The sequence below is a fragment of the Saimiri boliviensis genome, chromosome 1, assembly GCF_048565385.1.
Source record: "Saimiri boliviensis isolate mSaiBol1 chromosome 1, mSaiBol1.pri, whole genome shotgun sequence".
Classification (NCBI taxonomy): Eukaryota; Metazoa; Chordata; class Mammalia; order Primates; family Cebidae; genus Saimiri; species Saimiri boliviensis.
In genome coordinates, this window is record NC_133449.1 from 241,645,532 (window position 1) to 241,672,530 (window position 26,999).

Here is a 26,999-nt window from a genome sequence, read left to right on the forward strand (position 1 = left end):
AGTAGAAGGTCTCACATACTTGGTGTTGGCACAAAATAATAAAGATGTAAAGTTCAGTTTATATAGTTGGCTAAAAATTTCCAAAATAATTATTTCTGCCAACAGAGGCCACTACGAAAGAGTCAGTCATGGCCATGACAGACTGTACTGTCAAGAAAGCCCCAGTATAGGTGAAAAGGCTGGCCCTGAGATGACTGAGTTACATGAATATTAAACAGAAGAACTACTAAAACATATGATGTATACATCTTAATACCCTGTTCTTTTCACCACTCCTCTTAGTATAAACCAATGACTACGGACAAACTTCCATTATTATTCAGGTTTTTTGTTGTTGTTGTCGTTATTGTCATTGAGACAGAGTATCATTTTGTTGCCCAGGCTAGAGTGCAGTGGCACAATCTCGGCTTACTGCAACCTCTGCCTCCTGGGTCAAAGTGATTCTCATGTCTCAGCCTCCTGAGTAGCTGGAATTACGAGCTTGTGTCACCACGCCTGACTAGTTTTTTGTATTTTTATTAGACACAGGGTTTCACCATGTTGGCCAGACTGGTCTTGAACTCCTAACCTGAAGTGATCCACTTGCCTTGCCTTCCAATGTGTTGAGATTATAGGCATGAGCCACCATGTCCAGCCTATTATTCAGCTTTAAAAGAAAATTACTTCAAGCATTTCAATGATAAGATGACCTTCACTGGTTTTCATCTATTTCCTAACATTTACTGGAAGGTTGGGTGGTCACAGCATATCTAATTGTTTGTTAAGTTTTATTTTATTTTTAATTGACACATAATAATTGTGCATCTTTATAGGGTACAGTGTGATGTTTAATATAGGTATACATTGTGTAATGATCAAACCAAGTTAATTAGCATATCCATCACTTCAAATACTTGTCATTTCTTTGTAGTGGGAAAGTTAAACTGATAAAGATGTAAATACCTCCACTTTGTCTGGACACATATACACTTTATAGTTTCCAAGACAACCAATGAAAAGCTATTTTTCCCTTAATGTAATACTATCCCCTGAACCTGGAAGGGCTAAAAAGACAGAAAGAAAAGTTAGAAACCATAATGTCATGGGTCAACTGAATATATTAAAATTTTTATTTTAATACCTTTTTTTTTTTCCCTCACCTTCTGGGATTTTACCTTAATTCTTTTCAGGATTCATAATTCTTGTTACCAAAGAAAAGGAATAGTGACAGGGGAATGCCTTATAATTCTAAGTAAAACATTTTGATCTACTGAGTACTTTCTTTCTGCATTGTCTCTGCTTTTCCTCTCCCACCTTCATTTTGTGGAGCTTCCCTCCTCTTCCCCTTTGTTACATTTTCAAGTTCACCCAATGCTTTGGATGCTGGTACATTTACCTCATCTTCCCCTTCAGTGCCTCTGCAGCCCTAGAAAAAGAACTGCACCTGGTTGGGAAAACCAGTGCACCTGTAGTCATTCCAGCAGCTGCGCTGGTATCCTAGAGAATCTGGTGAAGATTTTTCTCTGACTTTTTGCAACTGAGAGTTATGTAAGTTGAAAGCAGACAACAGCATGAGCCTGTCTTTTCCTACAGTAGTTATTATGTCTAATAATTTGAAAATGAAAACATAGATTAAATGAGATTTCTGTTGTCTAATTAAATACTAGTTTTTTTTTCTTCTACAAAATTCCAGGATCTTTATTATTTCTGTCTCAATCATACCTTCTTGTCTCCTCTGTTCTCAAAGCACTTTTCAAAACACGACCTTTGGAAACAGGGTCTCACTCTCTCACCCAGGCTAGAGTACAGTGATGCAATCATGGCTCATTGTAGCCTCAACCTCCTGGGCTCAGGTGATCCTCTTGCCTGAGCCTCCTGAGTAGCTGGGACTATAGGTGTGTACCCACACCTGGCTGAGTTTTTGTACTTTTTGTAGAAATGTGGTTTTGCCATGTTACCCAGGTGGGTCTTGAACTCCTAAGCTCAAGTCATCCTTCCACCTCAGCTTCCCAAAGTGTTGGGATGACAAGCATGAGCCACTACACCAGGCCAACCCTGTGAAATTTCTAACCAAGGAATAATACGGAATGCTGGAATTGACAGGAAGGTGCATTTGTTAGCACTGTAATCTCCTGTGTCCAAAATAATATAATAATAATAATAATAATAATAATAATAACAGTGCTTAGGCAAAGGAAAAAAGCTAGATAAATTTAGCTACAGAGATCACCAGGTTACAGAATTTCATCTGGACAAAGGAGTATGCCATAGTTGTTCTGAGTTAATTATTGCATTGAGACTTTTGTAAAACATTTTATGGAATGTACTTTCAGAAGTGTTGATTTATGGGGTTCATTTTCTTTTGATGCATAGTTTAAAGTCCTCTACTTCCACTCATCAAGGCTTTGACCATTCCAGTTGACCCAGATCTGAGCTTCTATCGCCTTTCATCTGTGCCATTCATTTTAGACATTTAAATTACTGTCATCACCTGTTCAATTAGTTCGTTTTATATTCTGAATGAAACTAGGACTTTCTCAAGCACAATGGCCACTGTATATTTCTTTCATCACAAACTCCCACCCCAAAGCACTGCACACTGATGAGCAGACAGATGTTTATTATGTACTTGAAACAAGATGGGACAAATATGGCGAAAACATGAAAGCAACACCATCCTCCTTCATCATCACAAGTAAACATTCATGCAGGGAAACATGTTTCATTAGAGCCAAGGCTATAGTGAAACTATATTATGTAAAGTTTTATAACTTCTACCTCCTACCAATTTACATTTTTCCATCTCTTTCCTTGTCATGGTGCCACTGTGTTGTACTACATGGTTTGCAGGACATTTCCAGATATTCATCACTTGGCAAATGTTCCTAGTATTTGCTTTTCAAGTAATATTTCTTTATAAGCTGCTCTTGAGGTCTGTATTAAATCAATTCCTCTCCCCCACAACTGGAATTCCTGTATAAGTTTAATTATTTCTGGCTATTACATCAGAAATACTCTAATCCTGATTTCTACTATTCACAAAGTTGTCTTTCTAGCCATTGTTTTGACTGAATCACCCCTCTCCTCACAACTTCTCAGATCATAGCCCAAGTCCAGGGTCCTTTCATCAGAGAATATAGGACTCCTTTATTTCTGATTTCTGCAATGCCAAAGCCCAGCTATACCCTTGGAGACTTACCTGTTTCTCTCACTCCTTCCTTATGTTCTTGTGTCTCTTTTTTCTTTATTTCTCTCCCTTTTTCTTTACTTTTTTAAAAGACAGGGTCTCAGCCGGGTACAGTGGCTCACGCCTGTAATCCCAGCACTTTGGAAGGTTGAGGGAGGTGGATCACAAGGTCAGGAGTTCAAGACCAGCCTAGCCAAGCTGGTGAAATGCTGTCTCCACTAAAAATACAAAAATTAGCTGGGTATGGTGGTATGTACCTGTAATCCCAGCTACTTGGGAGACCGAGGCAGGAGAACTGCTTGAACCGGGACCTGGGAGGCAGAGGTTGCAGTGAGCCGAGATCGTGCCACTGTACTCCAGCCTGGGCCACAAACCGAGACTCCTCTCAAAAAAAACACAAAAAAACCCAAAAAACACCAGGGTCTCATTCTGTTGTCCACGCTAGAGTGCAGTGGTATAGTCATAGCTCACTGTAAACTAGGCCTCCTGGACTCAAGCAATCCTCCTGCATTAGCCTCCCCAGTAGCTAGGACTACAGGTGTGTGCCACTACGCCCAACTAACTTTAAAATTTTTAATAGAGGTGGAGTCTTGCTATGTTGCTAACAGTGAGCAACTCCTGGGCTCAAGCAATCCACCCGCTTTGGCCTCGCTAAGTGCTGAGATTATAGGCATGAGCCACCACGCCTGGCCAACTTACCTATTTCTTCAGATACTTAGTCCATTTGTTTCTTGAAGCTGTCAGCCAAGTAGCACATTATCCACTAGACCTGTGTGTGCAATCTAACACAGCAGGCACATGTGGTTATTTAAATAAATCATGAGTAAATAAAATTAAAGGTTCAGTTTCTCAGTTGTACCAGGCACAATTCAAATATTCAACAGCCACTTGTAGTAAGTAGCCATGACATTAGACAGCACAGACAGAGAGTATTTTCCCTACTGTAGAAAGTTTGAAAGGACAGCACTGACTAGACAGTCTCCTTCCTGAGATTCCATGCGATCCACATGCATGCCAAGTGGCCCTGCCTGTACCCTTCCTTGGGTACACTTTCTCCTTTCCACCCACAAACCAGGTTCTTCCTTCTCTGGAAGGAAGAAAGGACAGAGAAAGAGAGGAAGGGAGAACTCATTTACTGAGTAGCTCACGTGTGCAGGGAGTGTTAAAACACTCATCTAATCCTCATAACATGGAGAAATAAGTAGGAGCAAGCACTACTTTCAAGAGCATAGTGTGGCAGTGGCAGAAAAGACTTTCAGTTCTTTCCACAGGGAGCAGGGCCAAGGGTATTGACAATATGATTAGAATAGAAAAATGACTTTTCTGCAAGACTGTTTAAATTTCATGCCCTTATTATTTTACAAGTGAGAATTAATCTTATGCACTGACTGAGCTTACTAAGATAGAAGTTACAAAAGTTTACCTAAAGGTTCCTGATACTAGACCTTTAACACAGAAAACATTTGTGAACTTACTGTTTTCTCTGCTCTGTGTCCTTTCATATCATACATTCTGCCACTGTCCCACAGGTTCAGCATCACCAGCTGGAGCAGCTCTCCCCTCATGCAGGTCTCTCTCTCTGATACTTAACCCCCACTGCATCCTCAACCTTGTCACAGCGCACTGGCTTTTCCACTTTGTCTTAACTATAACTTGGATTCCTGGGGAATGCACTGCCTCTTCCATGAAGTACACTCACATTCTCTCAAGCTCCTCACACTCTGAGGCCTTGACACAGGGTAAACCTCTCCTCGATCCCCAAAGGGCTGTCCAAATCATTCCTGTACTACAATTCTAATCCTTGGAGGCTATTGGCTTCCTGATACATCCCTTACTCTCTTTGTTGCTGTCATCAACTAAAACTCTTTGCCATTTTCTCACATCCACCAATCACTTAGCTCTACAGTGCCTGTATTAGTCTATTTTCATACCACTATGAAGAAATACCCAAGGCTGGATAATTTATAAGGAAAAAGAAGTATAATGAACTCACAGTTTCACATGGCTAGGAGGCCTCACAATTATGGCAGAAGGTGAAGGAGAAGGAAAGTCACATTTACATGGCGGCAGGCAAGAGAGCATGTGCAGGGGAACTACCCTTCATAAAACCGCCAGATCTCCTGAGACTTATCCACTATCATGAGAACAGCACAGGAAAAATCAGCCCCTATGATTTAATTACCCCCCATTGGGTCCCTCCCATGGTACATGGGGATTATGGGACCTATAATTCAAGATGAGATTTGGGTAGGGACAGCTAAACCATATCAGTTCCCTTCTAAAGTTTCATAGTCATCCCGGGGAGACTCTAAGGGTGGGTGGACAAGGCTTACCGCTCCCTTAACTTCCCTTAAGTTTCTTTTCTTTTTCTCCCTCTTTTCTTTTTGGGACAGGGTCTTGTTTTGTTGCCCAGGCTGGAGTGCAGAGGTGTGATCATAACTCACTGAAGCATCAACGTCCTGGGGTTAAGTACTTGATCCTCGCATTCCCCTAAGTAAAACAAAATCACCTGGCTAATTATAAATTTTTGTAGAGATGAGGTTTCCTTATGTTGCCCAGGCTGGTCTCAAATTCCTGGGCTCAAGCAATTCTTCTACCTTGGCCTCCCGAAGTGCTGGAATTACAGGCCTGAGCCACTGTGCACAGACAAGTTCACTTTCTTAAACTATTTCACTCCAAGAAACTTTGTGTTTATTCTTCTTACCACCACTTGGAGATGCTCCTTGGAAATGATAAAGTCAGCTATTTCCCTCTAATCACAACCTTCTATCTCTTTAGCTTCTATTTATCTACTCCCACGATTCTTAGTTTTCCATCTCTCCCTTAGAACTCCAGTCCTTTAATCCCTCTATTTTCTCAGTCTAACAGATTTCTTCCTCAGCTCCACCCTCGGACTTGGATGACTGCTGTACTTCGGCAGGCTCCACTCTGGCTCTCCTGTGCCTGCAAATCAGCTCAGGAGAGATAAGGGGATGTGCCCATGCAAATTTTGCCAATACCATCCTGCAACTATGCTCTGAGTGCCTAAGACTCCAGAATTCCTTGCTCCAACGGCTCCCAGAATCTGTGTGGGCCCCTTCCCAGGGTCCATCTTCCTGAGGGTGAACTGCGCCACTGGTTTGTACATATCCTGCACCAAGGGTTGGCCATTAAGAGCAGGGAGTGCAATCAGAGTTTGGACATATAGGTGGGGGCACATGTGAGGCCCTCAAGGTATAGGAGGGGGTCAGGGGTGGGTTTCCAATTGTAGTCTCACCCCAGGTTGCAAAACTGTTAGAAATGAGCTTCATCTATCAGCTCAACCATCTCTCACCAAAACCCCAACTTCCAGTCCTTCTGCTATATCAATCTTAAAAACCTTTGCACAGGGCCATTTTAACCAGCTACCTTCTCTATTCTTAACAACAGGTTCTAAACAGAGCTATGAGTTTTGATACTATTATATTATGGCCTCTGATTTTAGTTGGACTTCCAAGGCTTCAAAAAAATCCATCCACGAACATCTGCCTCCCACTACCTATTACTTTGAACTGTGACCAGCCTCCCTGAATTTCTCCTCTCACCATCAGCAGCTGACCTCGCTACCTACATTACTAAAGCCATCGCACAGAAATTCCTTCCACTTCCTTCCTATGAACATAGCTGCATCTGTATCATCCTCTTCTCTTTACTCCTAACTAGTATAAGAGGAATCTGACTTGTCAATTTCTTGCTCTGTGCTGGGTCCTATTTGATCTCTTCTGGAGACACCACCCTATGAAATATCATCTCTCTTAGCAAAATCTTAAATGTCTCATTTGTGCTGCCTCTTTATACAAACAAGTGTGTTGGAATGCTTACATTTCTCCATCTAACAAAACAAAAACTTCCTTGATCTTGGGTTCCCCACTAGACACGATGATTTTTCTCTTTCCCTTCATCCTGAAGATTTTTCAAAGTGGTCCAGCCAGCCTTGCTATCATTTTGCTCTTACGTCCCACTCACTCTTCACCCTACTTCAATCTGGGTCCTGGTCTCATAAAAAAATGGTAACTGCTCTCATCAAGGTCCCCAGTGATTTCTACTAAATGCAACGGACCTTCTTCACTATTTACATGTTGACTTTTTGTGATAGAGGACAGTGTTTTCCACTCTTTCCTGTTTTTGACTCCCTCTTTTTAAAAAAACTTTTCCCTCCTTACGCTTTTGTGATAATGATTTGCTGTTCCTTCATGATTTTTTATCATCATTTGTCTTTTTTAGTTTTTTTTCTGTGTGTGTGTGTATGTGGTCCCCCACCTGCCCTTCTTAGGATTCCTTAGAGCTCTGCAGGATTCAGTTCTATGGCCTCTTTTCTCCTCTTTTCATCTTGCGCACCATGCCTGTTACATTTGTATGGCTACACACATCACCCATAGCTAAAGATTTCCAGATCTGTACCTCCAGCACAAATCTCCTCAGTTCTAGACCCATATGTCCAACTGCCTGTTGGGTATTGCCACTTGGATGTCAATGGTCACCTTAAATCCAGTATGTCTAAAATTAAATTGCTCATCTTCCTTGCCCCCAGAACCAAATCTGTCCTCCTTCTTTATTCCTTATCTCAAGGATGATCACTAGTATGTACTCAAAAGAACCCGGGAGGTTCTTTTCTGGATACCTTCTAATCTATTCTCCAGATTGCCTGCAGAGTAATCACCCTAAAATGTAAATCTGATCATGACACTTCCTTTCAGTGGCATGGTTCCCCAGTGACTTCAGGATCAAGTTCAAGTTACCTACTTCTGAATTTGCCTGAAACTACCATGCTGGCTTTCTCAGTGCCATGTTTTTGCTCTCACATCTATGCTCCAGTCATAATGAACTACTTTCACATCCCCCTCAAACTGTTAAGCTCTCCTCAGGCCTTTGCCTGTGCAGATGTGAAGGTGGTTTATTATGTCTGGACCTAACCAAGAGTTTACGTGCATTTCTTATTTAATCCTCCCAATAAGCCAAGAGGACGATATTACAACCCAATTTGCTGGGTACAGAGAACTAAGGTAGCTTGTTCAAGATCACATAGCATTTTTGCAGTTGGGATTCAATCCCAAGCCTGACTCCAGAGCCCATATTCTTTTGCATTTTTACTTATAAACTGAAAAGTATCTGAGGACCCTTATTCTTTACTATCCTATACTGATGTTGCAACTGTCATCCCAGAAAAGAAAATCATCAACTTTCTCACCAATTGCACTTCTCTGATTTTCTACCTTGCTTCTAATGGGGAGAGAATAAGGTGAATTAAGGCATAAATGTTTACGTCAAATGTCTCACTTGTTATCTACACCACTCCCTGAGAGATTGCTGCAGGAGCTGTGGAGGAGTGCCCCAATTTAGCTTTCATCCAGCTCTGAAAAACAGTTCACATAGGCTTGAGCAGCTTTTTCGTCACCTTCTCAAAGAGTAAGACTACTCAAACCTGGATGACCTGGAGGGCTGCCCTTTGCACCCAGGTCTCATTTTTTTTCAGAGCCCTTTAATTAATTGTTTGTAGGTAATCAAAAACCCACTTGGAAACAGTGTACTCCCAGGAAATGGCAAATTTTTCCTTAAAGTACTCACGCAAACAAATAATCTATATCTTTTATTGATGAGGTTCAGCTAAGGCTTTTTTTTTTTTTTTTTTCTGATAGAGTCTTGCTCTCACCTAGGCTGTGATTTTGGCTCACTATAACCTCTGTCTCCTGGGCTTAAGTGATTTTACTGCCTCAGCCCCATGAGTGGTTTCTTCTTTATCTCTCATTCTGTACATACATCCATACAGACATAATCTTAGAACTCAGTTATTCTCTTTCACACTGTTTGTATAAAATAATTTTTAAATCATTATTGGATATTAATAAACAGCTAATAGAGTTGATCTGAATATTATACTTCTATTTTATTTCAACCAGGATTCATGGAAAGTCTTCTAAGCGTATTCTAGAAAATGTTATGCACAGTTATGTCTAATTAAAAGTTCCTTAAATTCAATGTGTCAGGATCTATATGTCAGTTAGTTATTTGTTCTATATAATTTGGATTAAAAAGTTTAAAAATAAACGATACTTCTTTTGAAGATTGTTTTGGCCTTTTTTTTTTTTAATCTGTAAGGGGAAAAGCCTATGCTTATAATTTAAGCCCCTATATAGTTCCTGGTACTTAGTAAATATTTGTTGATGAAATTAAAATCTGTGTGAATACTGAGCTTTATTACTACCCAACGCTAGCCATAGCTTGGCTGGAGATATATCAGCAAGGCTGACTGATCTGCTTCCCCAGGTCAGGAGAGGAATGAAGACATTTTCCCTTGTAATTCTACTAAATGTAAGCTCTTTGGAAATGTGGTCCATGTCTTAGTCATTTTTGTATTTCTTGGCAAATGTGGAAGAATGTGTTCAGCACATAACACATATGTTTTAAGTGTTCAATCAATGAGTATAGAAAAGTTACGAAAATCTAAATTTCTTTGTCCTAAAATGACCACTAAGTTCAGTCCTAGACACCAAGACAAATGATAAAGCAACCAAAAGAAGATGCTAAAACAACAACAGAGTTGTTGAAGAAAAGTAATTATGTGAGAGACATATCATAAAGAGACTCCCAGTCATGGATTGGTAATCTACAACACATGCCAGTAGACTTGAAAAGCAAAGTGTTACAATTTGACTGCTCTTGCCTCCACCTGCTGGTATAGGAAAGTAATGTTTTAGGCTGGGCAGAAATTGTTTAGCAGCAATAGAAAAATACTAGGAAAATAGTGGGCTTTCAAAGTTCTCTTGCCAAGATAATGTGTATAAACTTCCTATAAACAACCATTCACGAAAATGTATACCATGAACTCAGATACAAGTATTTTGAGTACAGAGAAGAACTGCCTTAAATATGGAGACATTCTGGTCTTTATTCTGAGTAGCCGCTAGTATCTGGTAAAGTCAAAAGCATTATGAGTTTTCTTTCATTGTACAGTATCTTTTTTATACTGACAAAAATTGCATTTAAATTTGAGGACTAGAAAGACCATTACAACTTCAGTGGTCTAATTTTGGTCTTATACAGTATAAACACACTATTTTGTAAACAGTGTCACATACATCCTTAATATGTACAACTTCCACTAGCAGTAAGACTTAAAAGTAGAAATGATTACACAAAGGTTCCTATAGGAATGAACAATGATTTATTTTCAACTCTTGTTAAAAAATGTTCATGATCCATTTTTTTAAAAAGGTAATTTTATTTTAGATTTTGTACTGTGCTCGTTTCCAAATTGTATTATAAATAAAGGAAAAGGAACTCTTCAAAATTTTCTTTTTTAAGAGATATGAATAAAATTTTTTGAATATTAGAAACTACTTAACATCATATGAAAAACTGTATGATGCTATAAATACTTGTAATATTTCTGCCACTGACAAATAGAACATTTAGAAAAGGTTCATATTATAAAGTTGAACAAAAATCTCAGGTTCTAAAAAGTAACAAAAGATAATTGATTAATTTTCTTCTAATTTTGTAAATGACACAGCTGGCTTAATGATTACAGGTTCTAAATAAATTGATTATACATGAACTTGAAGAGGTTTCTTTTCTTAAATCCTATCCCTGGCTTATATAAAGCCACCTGAGACCACAGAGCATCTAAAATCAAGTGCTGCTTCATAAATGAAATCAAGTGTTCCTTGATTCATTATTAAAGGGACTATCCACATACATGGAAAACCACAACTCAAACATTCCCCTTTTATTTTTCTCTAGAAACATGAATAAATTGCTTTTGACACACTTAATTGGCGTTTGGGGCATACTTTTCACAATTGAAGTCCTCAGTAAATTACTCAGGAGAGAGACTCTCCTCTTTCAGCACATTATTTAATAGGATTGTGTGTGTGTCATTTACACATGGATATTTTGTGGTGTAAATGATGATGCCTAGATCCTCATCTAAGGTCTGGCTAATAGCCAGTTTGCTTTTCTTTTTAAGACTGGTTCAGTCAAAAATAAGTGTTTATTTATTATTTTTACGTGTGACAATGGTATTGTCATTATGTTTTTGAAAAAAATTCACAAAGTGATCTACAGATTGAATGCAATCCCTATCAAAATACCAATGACATTCTTCACAAAAATAGAAAAATAATCTCAAAATTTGTATGAAACCACAAAAGGCTTCAAATAACCAAAGTGATTTTGAGCAAAAAGAATAAAGCTGGAGGTATCATATTACCTGACTTCAAAATATATTGCAAAGGCTGGGCACAGTGGCTCATGCCTGTAATCCCAGTATTTTGAGAGGCCAAGGCGGGCAGATCACTTGAGGTTAAGAGTTCAAGACCAGCCTGGCCAACTGGTGAAACTCTATCTCTACTAAAAATACAAAATTAGCTGGATGTGGTGGCACATGCCTGTAATCCCAGTTACTTACCTGGGTGGCTAAAGCAGGAGAATCTCTTGTACCCGGGAGGGAAAGGTTGCAGTGAGCCAAGATCGTGCCACTGCACTCCAGCCTAGGCGACAGAGTGAGACTCCATCTCAGAAAAAAAAAAAAAAAAATTACACATATGTTTTTTATATATATATTATAAAGCTACAGTAACCAAACAGCATGGTACTGTCATTAAAAACTTACACACAGCTGATGGAACAGCCTAGAAAGCCCAGAAATAAATCCACACATTTATGGCCACCCGATTTTTGACAAAGATGTCAGGAACACACAATGGAGAAAAGACAGTCTTCAGCGAATGATGCTGGGAAAACTGGAGATCCACATGCAGATGAATAAAATTAGGCCCTCATCTCATCCCATGGACAAAAATCACTGAAAATGGATGAAAGACATAAATAATAAGATCCTAAACTGAAACTACTAGAAGAAAACTGTTAAAGTTTAAATGCTTGTCCCATGTGAAACTTGTGTTGAAATTGAATCCTCAGTGTAACAGTATTGAGGTGGAACTGTTAAGAGAAGATTGGGCCATAAGGGCTTTGCCTTCATAAATGGATTAATCCATTCATGAATTAGTGGGTGAATTGATGGATTGATGGGGATTAACAGGAGTGGGTTAGTTATCAGAAGAGTAGATCTGTCATAGGAACCAGTTTGGTTCTCAGTGTGCCCCACTCGCCAGGTGATGTCCTCCACCATGTTATGACACACTGAGAAGACCGTCACCAGATGCAGCCCCTTGACCTTGTACTTCCCAGCTTCCAGAACTGTAAATAATAAATTTCTTTTCTTTATAAATTACCTAGCCTCAGGCATTCAGCAACAGAAAATGAACTAAGACAGAAAATATATGGGAAAAGCTCCGTAACAGTAGTGTGGGCAATGATATTTTTAATATGACCCCAAAAGCAGAGTCAACAAAAGCAAAATTAGACAAATGGGATTACATCAAAATAATAAGCACGGCAAGGGAAACAATAAACAGAATGAAGAGACAACCTACAGAATGGGAGAAAATATTTGCAAACTATATATCTGATAAGGGGTTAACATCCAAAATACATAAGTAACTCAATAAACTCAATAGCAAGAAAACCACCCCATTAAAAAATGGGCAAAGGACTCGAATAGACACTTCTCAAAAGATGACATATAAATGGCGAATAGGTATATGGAAAAAAATGCTCAACATTGACATTAGGGAAATGCAAATTAAAACCACAATGAGACATCATCTCACACCTGTTAAAATAGCTATTATCGAGAAGACCAGAGATAGCAAGTCTTTGGTGGAGAAAGGGAACCCTCACACACTGTTGGTAAGAATATGAATTCATACAGTCATTATAGAAAATAATATGGAGGTTTCTCAAAATACTAAAAATAGAACTACTATAAAATCTAATAATCCCACTACTGGGTATACATCTTTAAGAAATGAAATGAGTATATGTAAGCAATATCTGCACTCTCACACTTGCTACATATTATTCACAATAGATAATATATGGAATCAAGTTTCCATCAGCTGACAAATGAATATAGAAAATGTGGTATACATACACAACAAAATATTATTCAGCCATATAAAAGGAAATCCTGTCATTGTGACAACATGGATGAACCTGATGAACACTATTAAATGAAATAAGCCAGCAACAGAAAGACACGTATTGCATGATTTCACTCATATGTAGAATGTAAAAAAGTTGATGTCATAGAAGTACTATAGAAAGTAGAATTGGTCAGGTGTGGTGGCTCACGTCTGTAATCCCAGCACTTTGGGAGGCAGAGGCGGGCAGATCACCTGAAGTCAGGAGTTTGAGACCAGCCTAGCCAACATGGTGAAACCCTGTCTCTACCAAAAATGCAAAAATTAGCTTGGTGTGGTTGTGTGTGCCTGTGATCCCAGCTATTTAGGAGGCTGAAGCAGGAGAATCACTGAACCTGGGAGGCAGAAGGAAAAAAAAGGTAGAATGGTGGTTACCAGGAGCTGGGGTGATTGTGAGTGTGAGGAGGGAGTTGAAGAGATGCTGGTCAAGAAATACAAAATTTCAATTAGATAGAAAGAATGAGTTCAAAAGATCTACTGCACTACATGAGGATTATAGTTAATAATATATTGTATTTTTTTCTTTATTTCATTTTTGAAACAGGATCTTGCTCTGCTGCCCAGGCTGGAGTGCAGTGGTGCAATCACGTCTCACTGTAACTTTTGCCTCCTGGGCTTAATCAATCCTCTCACTTCAGCCTCCACTGAAGTGTGCCACTACATCTGGCTTTTTACATTTTTCGTAGAGATGGAGTCTCACTATGTTGCCCAGGCTGGTCTTGAACTCGTGAGCTCAAGTAATCTGTTCACCTTGGCTTCCCAAGGTGCTGGGATTACAGGCGTGAGCCACCATGGCCAGGTGGCCTTTTAACAAATAATCAAAATAAGAAACAGCCCTATGACGTCTACTTCTGCATTTACTACATAAGTAGTGTTCTTGAGGCTATGATTCATTGCATTACTCAATTTCCCCTGTGCAATGGATCCACATGATAAATTTATCTTACACACAGTATCAGAAAAATCTTTGTTCATGACAATTCTTAACAATGTTTTCCCTTTGCCTTTACTGCCAAAAAGCTCATAGTGAAATTCAACACTTAATGAAAGCAACTAGACTAATCCTAAAGTTCCTTCAATTTTTTGGCCTAACATTCTTTGCTCTTTACATTATTTCATATATATGTGTATATATGTACACACACATGTGTATATATATGTACACACATGTATATAATATACTATATGTATATATTTTTAGGTAAGTAGTCACAAATTAATTTTCATAGAAAATGGAGTATAAAATGTCAGCAAATAATACTAACCTAAGTGCCTTGCAAACAGAATCTAAATTTTCCTTATATATCTATCTTTGTAATATTTAGCATAGTCTCCTGCATATAGTACTCAGTTATTATTTATGGCATGACAGAATGATGATTTCAAGCTTACATATAAGCTCCTTATATGGTTTCAATCAGCTGTATTCCACTACACACCATTTCTGTAACTTTACTATTTTCAGTTCACTAAAAACATTTTTGATGAGCAGTTATACAACTTACTGAGTATCTTTGGGCCCGTTTTGCCATTCTAAGAAAGTTTTTCTTGTTTTTACTTCCCTTCAGCTACTTCTGTGCAGTTAGAAGAGCATAGTACTTACGGCACAGAGTGCTAGATTTTTATAGCAGGCATGAAATGCAATCCAGGATATGAAATTGCGATCACGGCTTCTTTGGATTCTGCTGGGTACTTTATCCACCAGGTAGGGAAAGCTGCATTATCACTTCTTTCTTGGTCTGACCAAGAAGTTATGTCTGCTACTCTAAGGATTATGCCCTGCCCAGTAGCTGTACTCCCCAGTCCCAAGTAACTTCCAAGTCATCAATGTCCAGAGTCTGACTTCTGTCATGAGCTGATACCAGGTCCACCCAAGGGAAGCTTGCCTTCTGTTCTTCCAGCTTGGCTGCTTCTGACCCAGTATTTCAGAGATTAGCACCTCCTTCAATTTTTTCATATCCAGGCCAACATATCAGAAGAGCTTTGCTCCCAGCATATGAATTAATAAGAGCATTACTCTCCAGACCTACCAAGTGACTGAATCCTCCCAGTCATGACAATGAAATATTAAAAGTCATGCCTTGTGTTTTATTTGTTTTTTGCTTTTTTTTTTTAAATTTTTTAAAGATACAGTCTCACTCTGTTGTCCAGGCTGGACCACAGGTGCATGCCACCATGACTGGCTAATTTTGTTGCTTGTTTGTTGGTAGAGATGGGAGTCTCACTTCATTGCCCAGGCTGGTCTTGAACTCCTGGGCTCGAGCAATCCTCCTGTCTCAGTCTCCTAAAGTGTTGGGATTACAGGTGGGAGCCACCATGCCTGGCTAATGCCTTTTAATATATGGCTTCTCCTATGCCTCATACTATAATATATACTCAATATTCTTGTGTATTTGCTGGTTAAGTATAGCCCTGACAGTTAGTTTATATCACAAAGTACTCAACTCTGTAATTCTGGCTTTTTTTTTTTGGAGACAGAGTCTTGCTCTGTCAAACAGGCTGGAGCACAGTGGCATGAACATAGCTCAGTGCAGTCTTGACCTCCCGGGATGAAGCAGTTCTCCTACTTCAGCCTCCCAAGTAGCTAGGACTACAGGAGCATGCTACCACGCCTACATGGTAGCATGTTTTTTTGTATTTTTTGTAAAGACAGGGCTTTGTCATGTTGCCCAAGCTGATCTTGGGCACCTGAGCTCAAGTGATCCACCTGTTTCATCCTCCCAAAGTGCTGAGATTACAGTGGTAAACCACTGTGCCCAGCCAACTCTAATTTTTTGATAATACAACTAGGTCTATTTTTCTTCTGTAAATAACTTTGGTATAAAACAACTAGATCTAAATTGGCTTACCTAACATGTAGACATAGGCAAATGGTTTTTTGCATGAAAAAAATTGCAACCAGCTACTTCATATAGGGCTTGAAATATCTACTTTCTATGGAAAGTTATAACTATAATTGTCACTATCAAAATAATAAATCTAGGCCTATACTCCCTAGATACCAGTAGTGAACACTGAATTTTCAGTTGTTTTTAATAATGACATATTTTCATTCATCCATTCAATGAATACATTTATTTAGCATCCATTATGTAATGACCATGTTAAGTAGTGGAGGTACAGAAATGAAAAACAAAAAAATAGGCTGCTGATTTCAGAAAACTTGTCATCTAGTGATGAAGACAAACACTATTAATAATAATGTTTAGACGGGCGCGGTGGTTCAAGCCTGTAATCCCAGCACTTTGGGAGGCCGAGGCGGGTGGATCACGAGGTCGAGAGTTCGAGACCATCCTGGTCAACATGGTGAAACCCCGTCTCTACTAAAAATACAAAAAATCAGCTGGGCATGGTGGCGTGTGCCTGTAATCCCAGCTACTCAGGAGGCTGAGGCAGGAGAATTGCCTGAACCCAGGAGGCGGAGGTTGCGGTGAGCCGAGATCGCGCCATTGCACTCCAGCCTGGGTAACAAGAGCGAAACTCTGTCTCAAAAAAAAAAAAAAAAATGTTTATACTACGGAAGTATTAATACAGGATCCAGAGGGAAATAATTTAGTAGGGGTCTGGTAACTTCACCCTCAGTACAAAGCTAGATGATACTGATAGTACTTTTCACAATCTATTTCAGAGTTTGTTTACTTTTTGACTCCCTTAGAGTGAGGAGAAAAACTCATGAGGACAGGAGTTGTTTCTGTCTTGTCCATAGTTGTATTCCAGAGTTTAGCTCAATGGCTCACACAGATTAAGTATACATATATTTTTTGGAGACAGAGTCTCCCTCTGTCACATAGGCTGGAGTGCAGTGGCATGATCATTGCTCATTGCAGCTTCAACCTCTCAGGCTCAAGCAATCCTCCCACCTCAGCCTCCGAAGTAGTTGGGACCATAGGTAAATGTCACTACACTCCACTAATTTTTTAAATGTTTTGTAGATACAGGGTGTCCCTATTTGCCTAGGCTGGTGTCAAACTTCTGAGCTCAAGCAATGCTTCTGCCTCAGCCTCCCAAAGTGTTCAGATTACAGGCGTGGGCCACCATGCCTAACCATATTTTTTGAATATTGGAAAACAAGTGTATAATATCCAGAATATATAAATACTGTAGAGCTTAAATTCAATATCAATAGGAAAATGGGCAAAAGACATAAACAGGCATAAAATACAAATGGCAAAGAAACAAGAAAGCATGTTCTAACTCAGTAGTAAACATAGAAATATATATAAAAGCCAAGTAATGCCATTTTACAACTATTGGACTGGCAAAAGGCCTGACAACACCAAGAACTGCTGAGGACAGTGGATCAATGGCTACTCATGAATACTATATGGAGAGAAGAAGTAAATTAGTATAACCACTTTGGAAAAAGAACTGGGCATTATTTGGCATAGTTGAAAATGTACCTCTTACAACCTAGTAATTTTTCTCTTAAATTCATACTCTCACACATGTATCAGGAGACATTATAAGGATATTCATAGTAATATTGCTTGTAATAGCAAGAAAATGGAAACCCAAATAATCATTGACAAAATAAATAGTAAATTTTTGTAATAGTCACACAATGAAATATCTAAAAACAGTAAAAATGAATCACAGCCATGTGAAACTAGTTTCATTACACAAAACTAAATCATACGTTGTTTAGGGAAATAAACATTTGTTGTGACATTTATAAAGAAAAGAGGACAACGATTACAAATTTCAAGATTGTGGTTATCTCTGGTATAAGGAAAGGGATATGGTTAAAGAGGGGCACTCAAGGAACTTCAAAGGTACTAGAAATATCATTTTATATATACATTTTTCATACTGGGAATATCATTTTACATATACATTTTTCACCCTTTTAATCACATCTACATATGTATATGCATTACATTTTTGTGTATATTTCATAATAACTCTTAAGATAAACGAATAAGTATTAGGCTCTGGAAATGGGAGGGAAAGAAAATAATGTTCCAAATAAGGGATCAGCTTGTGTTAATTTAAAGCCAGGAGATAAGGACATAAACTCTCTGGCTGAAGCATTGAGTTTACTGAGTGAGAGGGGAAGCTGGGAGAGCTACACAGGGGTCAGACTGTATAGGGATTCCTAAACCATATGAGAGTTTTGATTCTTTAGTGAAAAGAAAAATTTTAAACTGAAGTATGACATGTCACACTGCAGTTCCTTAAAGATCTCTATTTTCATAGAGAAAATATGGATCTAAAGGTATGTATTAATCAAATTGTATACATCCCCAAAAGGATTATATTGTAGCTATTTATATTACAGAGGATGTATTATATTAAAAATTATAAAGGCATAAAAATATCATATTTGTAAAAAGAAAGTCTGTTCATAGAAGACATTTTGAAAGCTGTTAACAATTGGCTGTGTGGGATGTATGGATTATGTATATGTTTAATGTTTTCTTTTGCTTGTCATTATTTGCTAAATTTTCAATAATGAACATGCATTGTTGTCGTCATTTAAATAAAACCAAATTCTCTTTTTTAGGCCAGGTGCAGTGGCTCAGGCTTATAATACCAGCACTTTGGGAGGCTGAGGTGGGCAGATCACTTGAGATCAGGAGTTTAAGACCAGCCAGGCCAACATGGTGAAACCTCACCTCTACTAAAAATACAAAAAATTAGTCAGGCATGGTGGTGGGCACCTGTAATCCCAGCCACTTGGGAGCTTGAGGCAGGATAATCGTTTGAACCCAGGAGACAGAGATGTTGCAGTAGGCTGAGATTGTGCCACTGCATCCCAGCCTGGGTGACAGAGCGAGACTCTGTCTTAAAAAAACAAAAACCAAAAAACAAACCAAGCTGTCTTTTTTAATTGAAAGAGGAAACTAGGCTATTACAGCTGTTGTTTCCGCTGAATATTGTTGCGTCAACCTTCTCGCTTGTTCATTTGACCATGTCACTCATCCTCATGTTCTATAGTAGACATTAGGCTTTGCTTTGCTCACATGCCGTGTAATCTGACTGAGGTAGGAAGAGGAATTCTCCTGGTTTGCTATGGCAAGATAGTTGTTGTTTTTTGTTTTTGTTTTTTTAAGCCTGAGATATTATTTAGACTAGTTTTTTTCATCTTACAATGTACGAAACCTGGGCCAGGAATGATGGCACACACCTGTAATCTCAGCACTTTTAGAGGCTGAGATGGGAGAATCACTTGAAGCCAGGAATTCTAGACCAGCCTCAGCAACATAGCAAGATCCTATTTCTATAAACAACTTTTTAAAATTAGCTGGGCACGGTGGTAAGCACCTACAGTCCCAGCTACTTGGGAGGTTAAGGCAGGGAGGATTATTTGAAATCAGAGTTTGAGACTGCAGTGAGCCATGATCACACCCCACTGCACTTCAGCCTGGATGACAGATTGAGATCCTGTCTCTAAAATAAATACATTCATTCATTCATACATACATATATAAGTAACTTGACAGAGGTCCAAGGGTGTAATTTTTTTTTAAGATCACAAAGTGAATTGGACAGCAACTATAATCCAAACTCCAGATTCTCAGTCCACTTAATTCCCAAGAAATTGGCTGAACACCCCCATCAATGATCCCGGCTGCCAAGCTGGCCTTGGGAAGTGGGTATAGCAGCTCTGCCAACAAGAAAACCCAAGGGAAACTATGGCAAAAGCCTAGTTACTCCCATAACACTAAAATAAATTCCTAAGTGTAAGAGGAAACAGGAAAAACAGAGGGTCCTCCATGTTGTCTAATATGAACTCTTTTAGAGATACTGATTTTAAAACAGAGAAGATTCTGGGATTAAGTCATGGAAGCCCTGGGTTAAGGACTACTGTATATGATGATTAACTGCAAGATATACTCTTACGTAACAAAATAGTTAATATATTTATGGTAGCTTCTAACAAGGTAATAATTTTTTGGCTGTTAGTATATTTATTTTCTTCCATGCATAAACCAAGAATCTAATACCACATATCAGCAGTTCTCAAAATGTAGTCCACAAACCTTAAAGGTAGAAGTATGGGGAGGGGTTACTGAGACCCTTTCGAAGAGTCTGTGAGGTTAAAAATCTTTCATAATAATACTAAGACATTATCCTTTTTACTCTGTGAACATTTGCACTGATGGTGAAAAGCAATGGTGGATAACATTGCTGGTACTTTAGCACAAATTGAGGCAACAGTACCAAACTGTACTAGTAGCTGTATTTTTCATTGCCACGTACTCAAGCTAAAAATAATGTCAATTTCATTTTAGAATATCCGTAATGAAATGGTAAAAAGTATGGGTTTTATTAAATCTCTACCCTTGACTTTTATGTGCCCAAGAACACACAAAGCATTTCTGCTGTGTACCTGAGTATAAGAGTTGTCCAGAGGATTTGGTTGCCCACATCAAAAGCACTTGTGCAACTGATTGAACCTTGAGCTGAAATCGCTTTTGATCATAGAACGCCATTTTTGCCAGAAAAAAACTAATTACAGACAAACCCCGGGTTATTCAGACTTAAGTATGTGACAGAAATTCTGTCAAAAATGTAACAAAGTGAGATTGTCACTTCAAGTCAAACAACTGACAGTTTGCGTTGCCAATGATATAATTCTAGCTTTCAAGTGAAAACTAGAACTTTGGAAAATCCTATCTGCCACTGTGAGCTTGATAGCTTCCCAATACTTGAAGAAGTTTCTGATGAAATGGGAAGACATTAAGGAAAGTGATTGTTTGATACTGTGTAACGAAATATGTCAATATGAGGAAGAACTGTGTAACAGTGGACCACTAAAATTTCCAAAGGACTTATGCTTCATGTTTAAAAAAATCAGGCGTGGATAAAAAATCCATTCAAAGTGTAAGGTACACAAATGGATATTAATCTAACAGTGTGAAAAAAGTACAGATATAGTTTCAGATTCTACTTTGTAACTAACCCTTAAGCTACCATTTGTCAAACTTTGATGTGATATCAAAGAATATCCATATTATCTTTAAAAAGCTATTAAAATTTTCTTCTTTCCAACTTCATATGATTGTGAGGTGGGATTTTCTTTGTCTTCTTAAACCAAAATGAAACTGCAGCAGATTAAATGGAGAAGCAGATGTAAGAATCCAGTTACCTTCTATTATGTCACACTTTAGTTTTGCAAAAATGCAAAACAATGCCACTCCTAGGATGACTGTTATCAAAACCAAGAAATAATTGCTGACGACCATGTGGAGATATTGGAATCCTTGTGTATTGTCAATGGGAATGTAAAACTAGCACAGCCACTGAAGAAAACAGTATGGTTTCAAAAACTAAATGTAATACTATCCTATGACTCAGCAATTTTCACTTCTAGGTATATACAGTATTCCAAAGAATTAAAAGCAGGGATTCAAGCAGATATGTGCACATTAATAATCATAGTAGTAGTATTCACAATAGTTAAAAGGTGGAAGCAACCCAAATGCCCACTGACAAATTAAACAAAATGTGTTATATACATAAATGAAATATTATTCAGTTTTAAAAAGGAAATCCTCACACATGCTTCAACACGAACAAACCTTAAAAATACTATACTAAGGCCGGGCACGGTGGCTCAAGCCTGTAATCCCAGCACTTTGGGAGGCCGAGGCGGGTGGATCACGAGGTCAAGAGATCGAGACCATCCTGGTCAACATGGTGAAACCCCGTCTCTACTAAAAACACAAAAAACTAGCTGGGCATGGTGGCGCGTGCCTGTAATCCCAGCTACTCAGGAGGCTGAGACAGGAGAATTGCCTGAACCCAGGAGGCGGAGGTTGCGGTGAGCCGAGATCACGCCATTGCACTCCAGCCTGGGTAACAAGAGCGAAACTCCGTCTCAAAAACAAAAACAAAAACAAAAACAAAAATACTATACTAAATAAACCAGATGCAAAAGGACAAATGTTGTATAATTCTACTTATATAAGGGACCTGAAATAGTCAAATTCATAGAGAAAAAATAATGATTAACCAGGGCTTAAGAGAGGAGGTAACGGGCAGTTATTGCATAATAGGTGCAGTTTTTCAGTTTGGGATGATGACAAAGTTCTGGAGATGGACAGTGGTGTTGGCTGTATCTCTGAATTGTACACTTAAAATTTATTCAAATGGTAAATTTTGTTATACCTTACCACAATTTTAAAAAGAAAAAAAAATCCCACAATGGTACTCTTCTCACTGATGTGGGTTACGGTTTCGAAAATAATTATTTTTCATTAAAAACATTATTTAGCCGGGCGCGGTGGCTCAAGCCTGTAATCCCAGCACTTTGGGAGGCCGAGGCGGGTGGATCACGAGGTCGAGAGATCGAGACCATCCTGGTCAACATGGTGAAACCCCGTCTCTACTACAAACACAAAAAAGTAGCTGGGCATGGTGGTGCGTGCCTGTAATCCCGGCTACTCAGGAGGCTGAGGCAGGAGAATTGCCTGAACCCAGGAGGCGGAGGTTGCGGTGAGCCGAGATCGCGCCATTGCACTCCAGCCTGGGTAACAAGAGCGAAACTCTGTCTCAAAACAACAACAACAACAACAACAACAAAAACACATTATTTATACATGTAGCCCATTTATTACCGTTTTGTAAATTAGCAACTACTTTTAAAATTTTTCCAGCTTTAATGTCTAATATGGTAAATATGGACAGATATACCATACAGACAGAAGCTCTTAGGTCCTCGGTAATTTTTGAGAGGTAAAGGGGTCCTAAGACTAAAAAGTTTGAGAATTGCTCTTATGTGAAGATTTATTCCCTCTTCTCACACCTGCATTATGTGAAGATCTTCATTTCTTGGTATAGCTTCATTTGACAGCAATATCGCTTGCAGCCTGGAGACTAGCAAAAAACGACAGGCTGAAATATGGTCACAAATCATCACATTAACTCTTTGTAATTACAACTGTCGCCTGCCTGCTCCCTAACCTATGCACTGAGCAACACAAAGCTCCCACACAGATGAGTGGTAATGCGCAAGCGGGAACTGTAGAAAGCTCAAATGCTGACATGTTAGAAAGTAGTTTTGTTGATCGCTAACAAGAAGCGCACGTTTCCTTTTTCCTGTTGAATCCTCATTTGGATTTACAGTTTTGGGCAGATTTGGAAACGGGGATAGCGGCGGCATTGTTTCCAAAATCCAGTGCATCCGTGCAAAGAATTTAATACCCTCACCATCTTGCTACTGGCCGCTTGCAGTGGGGTGTGGTTAGAGGGCTAGGAAGCAATCCAAAGCAGCAGCTCAGGCTGCCCAAAGCCGTGTCCAAGCAATCATTTTCTCCATTTTGGGCCAAGTCAATTTGCCCCAGCAAGAGGCAGAATGTTTGTTTTACGGGGAGGAGGAAAATAAAAAGGAAGTTAGAGAGCATGGACGGAAATAAGCAACAAAACCAAAGAGGTTTCCTGTGGGGTGGATGTAAACGATCGGAATGCTAATCATGGGCGCGAGGGGCAAACGAAATTGTTCTCTGAGTCCACAGCTGCGGCACTTTTAATGACAGGTCTGCAGTTCAGCATGGAGGGCAAACGTGAAATGATTTTCTTAGCCAGACTATCCTCATTCATTTTGGGCCGCGTCTGTGACCAGCCTCACTGACTGCGGCTGAGGAAGTTCCAAACAAAGGGGAATGGACGCCCTACCGAGGGAGCGGAGGCGGGAAAGGTGGCCCCAGGTGGCCGCGCCAGGTGTCCCTCCCCGGGGTCTACCTTGCAAGCTGCGGGGAGGGTGCGTCCCAGGAGCGTCCGAGAGGCGCGGCCGGGAAGGGCTGGGTCGGGGTGCCCAGGACCACCCGGCGGAGGACCCCACCCTGCCCACGGCCCAGGTTAACCCGCGCACTGGAGGTACCTGCGGAGGCTTTGCACAGCCGAAAGGCACCGGGCGATCATGGGAGCGCCGAGAGGCTGGCGGCGGCAGGCGCGTGGTCCTCCGGCGCCGGGCGGGGAGGCGGGCGGCAGCGCCGGGGCGCCCGGGAGTCACGAGTCGGCCTAGCTGCAGAGGCCACGGCGGCGGTGGCGGCCGGGCCAGCGCCCTCCCACGTGCGGCAACCCCACGCCGGCGCCCACCGGCCCCGCCCCGCGCCGCGCCCCGCCCCGGCCCACGCGTCCGGCCCCGCCCCAGGGGCGGTGCTGGCCAGACCCTGCCGCCGGAGCTAGCGCATAGCCTGGTGGGCTCTGGGGGCGGCGTGGGGGCCGGGGAAGTTTGCGCGCCGCCGCTAGTGCTGCGATCCCGAGCCGCGCTCCAGCCCCGAGGACCAGGGGTCAGGCGGGCCGGTCTACGGAACCCCACGGGGCCGCAGCCGTCGTCTCAAATCCTTCTGCTTGGTAAGGGGGCTTCTCTGGCAAGGGTGCGCCTCCCGCTGTCCCGGACCGAGGCCCGTCCCGGCTCCCATTGCACTCCGGGCAGGGCCGAGGCGAGGCTGGGTACCCGAGGGAGGACGGGATGGAGGGGGAGCTCGATGCGCTCTGGGGAGAGGAAGGGGGAGAAGCCTGGACGAGGCTGGGCATCTCTTTCCCTCTTTGCACCCCTTTTACCCCCCATTCTGTTTTCACCTTCTGCCCTGGGGCCTTATTTAGTGCTTGTGACCCCGTGGCCTAGAGGCTGACATCGCTTTTAAAATAAGCACACAAATAATAAACATTATAGCGGCGGGTACCACACCCAGGCTTTGAATTAGGAAACCTGGGGAGCAAATGGATGATGCCATTTAGTGGAAATAAGCCATGAATGCCGGCTGGCCCTGCGCCACTGTTTGGATGCGATAGTATTCCATGTGAATGAACATGACCGGGAGCTTCCAGACTGTCCACGAGAGCACAGCCTCTGCATGGAGCGCCGGTCGGCTTGTAGTATCCATCGACTTGGGCAGCGATTTCCTGACATGTCTGCTGATTAAATAGAAATGCCATTTTTATTAAGAACGACACTTACCAGTTGAACAACCTTTTGCGAATGTATTTCCTCATCAAATAACTCTCAACCTACTAAAGTAGGTAGAGTGTACATTATTAATACCTTTTTTAGATCCCAGGAAATAGAGGAAGATGCTTCGTGTAGATCAGCTGCTAGTCAACCGTATGAAATGCTTCTCAACTTAGTACTGAGGCCTTTAGTGGATTTCTGTATGGTGAGACATACAGTGACAGTCTAAGCTTATTCTGTACATGTTTTGAAGACATTTGTACTTATTGTAAGATTTAACATACTCGTATACCACTGGGTATTAATGAAAATATGTAATATTATTGCCTTCACAGTACTTCGTGTTCTCCTGACTCTTTAAAAAGAGAAAAGATGAGAGGTCATACAGTTTTGTGTTTTGTTTTTTACCTTTAATGCAGTTTATAACCCATATAATCTTTGTAATTTATGACTTCCCTGACTGATTCCTTAAAATTAACTTAGTTCAGTGTTTTCATTTTTCTTATCAAGGAAAAGTGTTTAAGCTTCTAAAATGTCATCTGTCAAGCGTCTGGTTTATGCAGTTATTCGTTTCTTACGGGAACAAAGTCAGATGGATACTTACACCTCAGATGAACAAGAAAGTTTGGAAGGTAGGCATCTGTTCTTTATGTGCAATTTATATTATAATTCTAAATGAAGACTAAAATAGCTGTAAGCCCAACTTGATGATTTATTGTAACAAGATCAGAATATTTTCTTGATCTTTCGAGATAGGCCTAACTATAAGGTTGTCATATTTCCATTTTCAGAAGCTTGTTTTGTTTTCATTAATAACAAATTAAGAGGATTCATTTATTGAACAAATACTATGTATCAGAAGTATGCTGTTCATATTATGGCAATTATTTCTTCACCGCAACTGTTATGTTAGTATTACCCCCATTTGACAAGTGAGAAAATGAAACCAGGGCCAGGTTTGGTGGCTCATGCCCATAATCCCAGCACTTTGTGAGGCTGAAGTGGGTAAATCATTTAGGATCAGGAGTTCAAGACCAGATGTGGCATCATGGAAAATCCTGTCTCTATTAAAAATACTAAAAGTAGCCAGGCATGGCGGCATTTGCCTATAGTCCCAGCTACTCGGGAAGCTGAGACAGGCCTCCTCCAGTTTTTTTTAAACCAAGATGTTATGTCCTGTTATGTCTTGAACCTGGGAGGCAGAGACTGCAGTGAGCTGAGATCGCACCACTATACTCCAGCCTGGGCCACAAGGGAGACCCTGTCTCAAAAAACGAAAAGAAAAGAAAAATAAAATGAAGTCAAATAGCATAACATAACACAGCTGATATGTGACAAAACTGAGATTTAAATCCTGGTTCTTACTCCGAAGATCTTATTGTCTCCATTTCCTAATAGGAAAGCATCCAGTTCAGAAATAATATATGAAAATACCCGAGTCATTGTAATAGCACCATGTAAAAGTCTAATAATTATACCACTAGTGAGATCTGACCAGCACCTAATTTGGAACTTGAAATGAGAGCATTTCACCTGTGTTTTACATTAACTTTAAATATTGCATTCAGTAATCTGTAAAGTTGAACAGGACATGGGTGATAGCATCATGTGTTTCCCTGACACCATCTTTGTTCTTCATGTTTATGTATTATTAAATTTAAATTCAGTACAACCATGACAAGGTAGAATTCTGCAGATGGGCTTGTGGAGGTTCAGTGAATCTGGTGTCCCTGTGGCCTAAAGTCTATTATTTGTTTATTTATTTATTTTTGAGACTGTGTTTGGCTCTGTCACCCAGGCTGGAGTGTAGTGGCATGATCTCGGCTCACTGCAGCCTCCACCTGCTGGGCTCAAGCGATCCTCCCACCTCAGC

At 40.2% G+C, this 26,999-nt stretch overlaps 2 protein-coding genes across 7 annotated transcripts in view; one reads left to right on the forward strand and one right to left on the reverse strand.

Moving 5' to 3' along the window:
- NLN (neurolysin) overlaps positions 1–24,272 on the reverse strand; it is a 108,557-nt gene extending 84,285 nt beyond the window's left edge. For 2 of the 5 annotated variants that reach the window (XM_010336569.3, XM_003925788.3), the window contains exon 1: positions 24,053–24,271. In XM_010336569.3, the coding sequence (XP_010334871.2) occupies positions 24,053–24,093 (41 nt within the window). In that variant the 5' untranslated portion in view covers positions 24,094–24,271. Of the gene's footprint in view, positions 1–11,591; positions 11,698–11,795; positions 11,988–24,052 lie in introns of all 5 variants that reach the window. The other 3 variants (XM_074385362.1, XM_074385371.1, XM_010336568.3) reach the window with 3 other exon arrangements.
- Positions 24,273–24,309: 37 nt separating this feature from the next.
- The window catches only part of SGTB (small glutamine rich tetratricopeptide repeat co-chaperone beta), a 56,135-nt gene continuing 53,445 nt past the window's right edge, over positions 24,310–26,999 (forward strand). Inside the window, exons 1-2 of one of the 2 annotated variants that reach the window (XM_010336572.3) lie at positions 24,310–24,528; positions 25,637–25,758. In XM_010336572.3, the coding sequence (XP_010334874.1) occupies positions 25,659–25,758 (100 nt within the window). In that variant the 5' untranslated portion in view covers positions 24,310–24,528; positions 25,637–25,658. The remainder of the gene's footprint in view (positions 24,529–25,636; positions 25,759–26,999) is intronic. The other variant, XM_003925791.4, reaches the window with a different exon arrangement.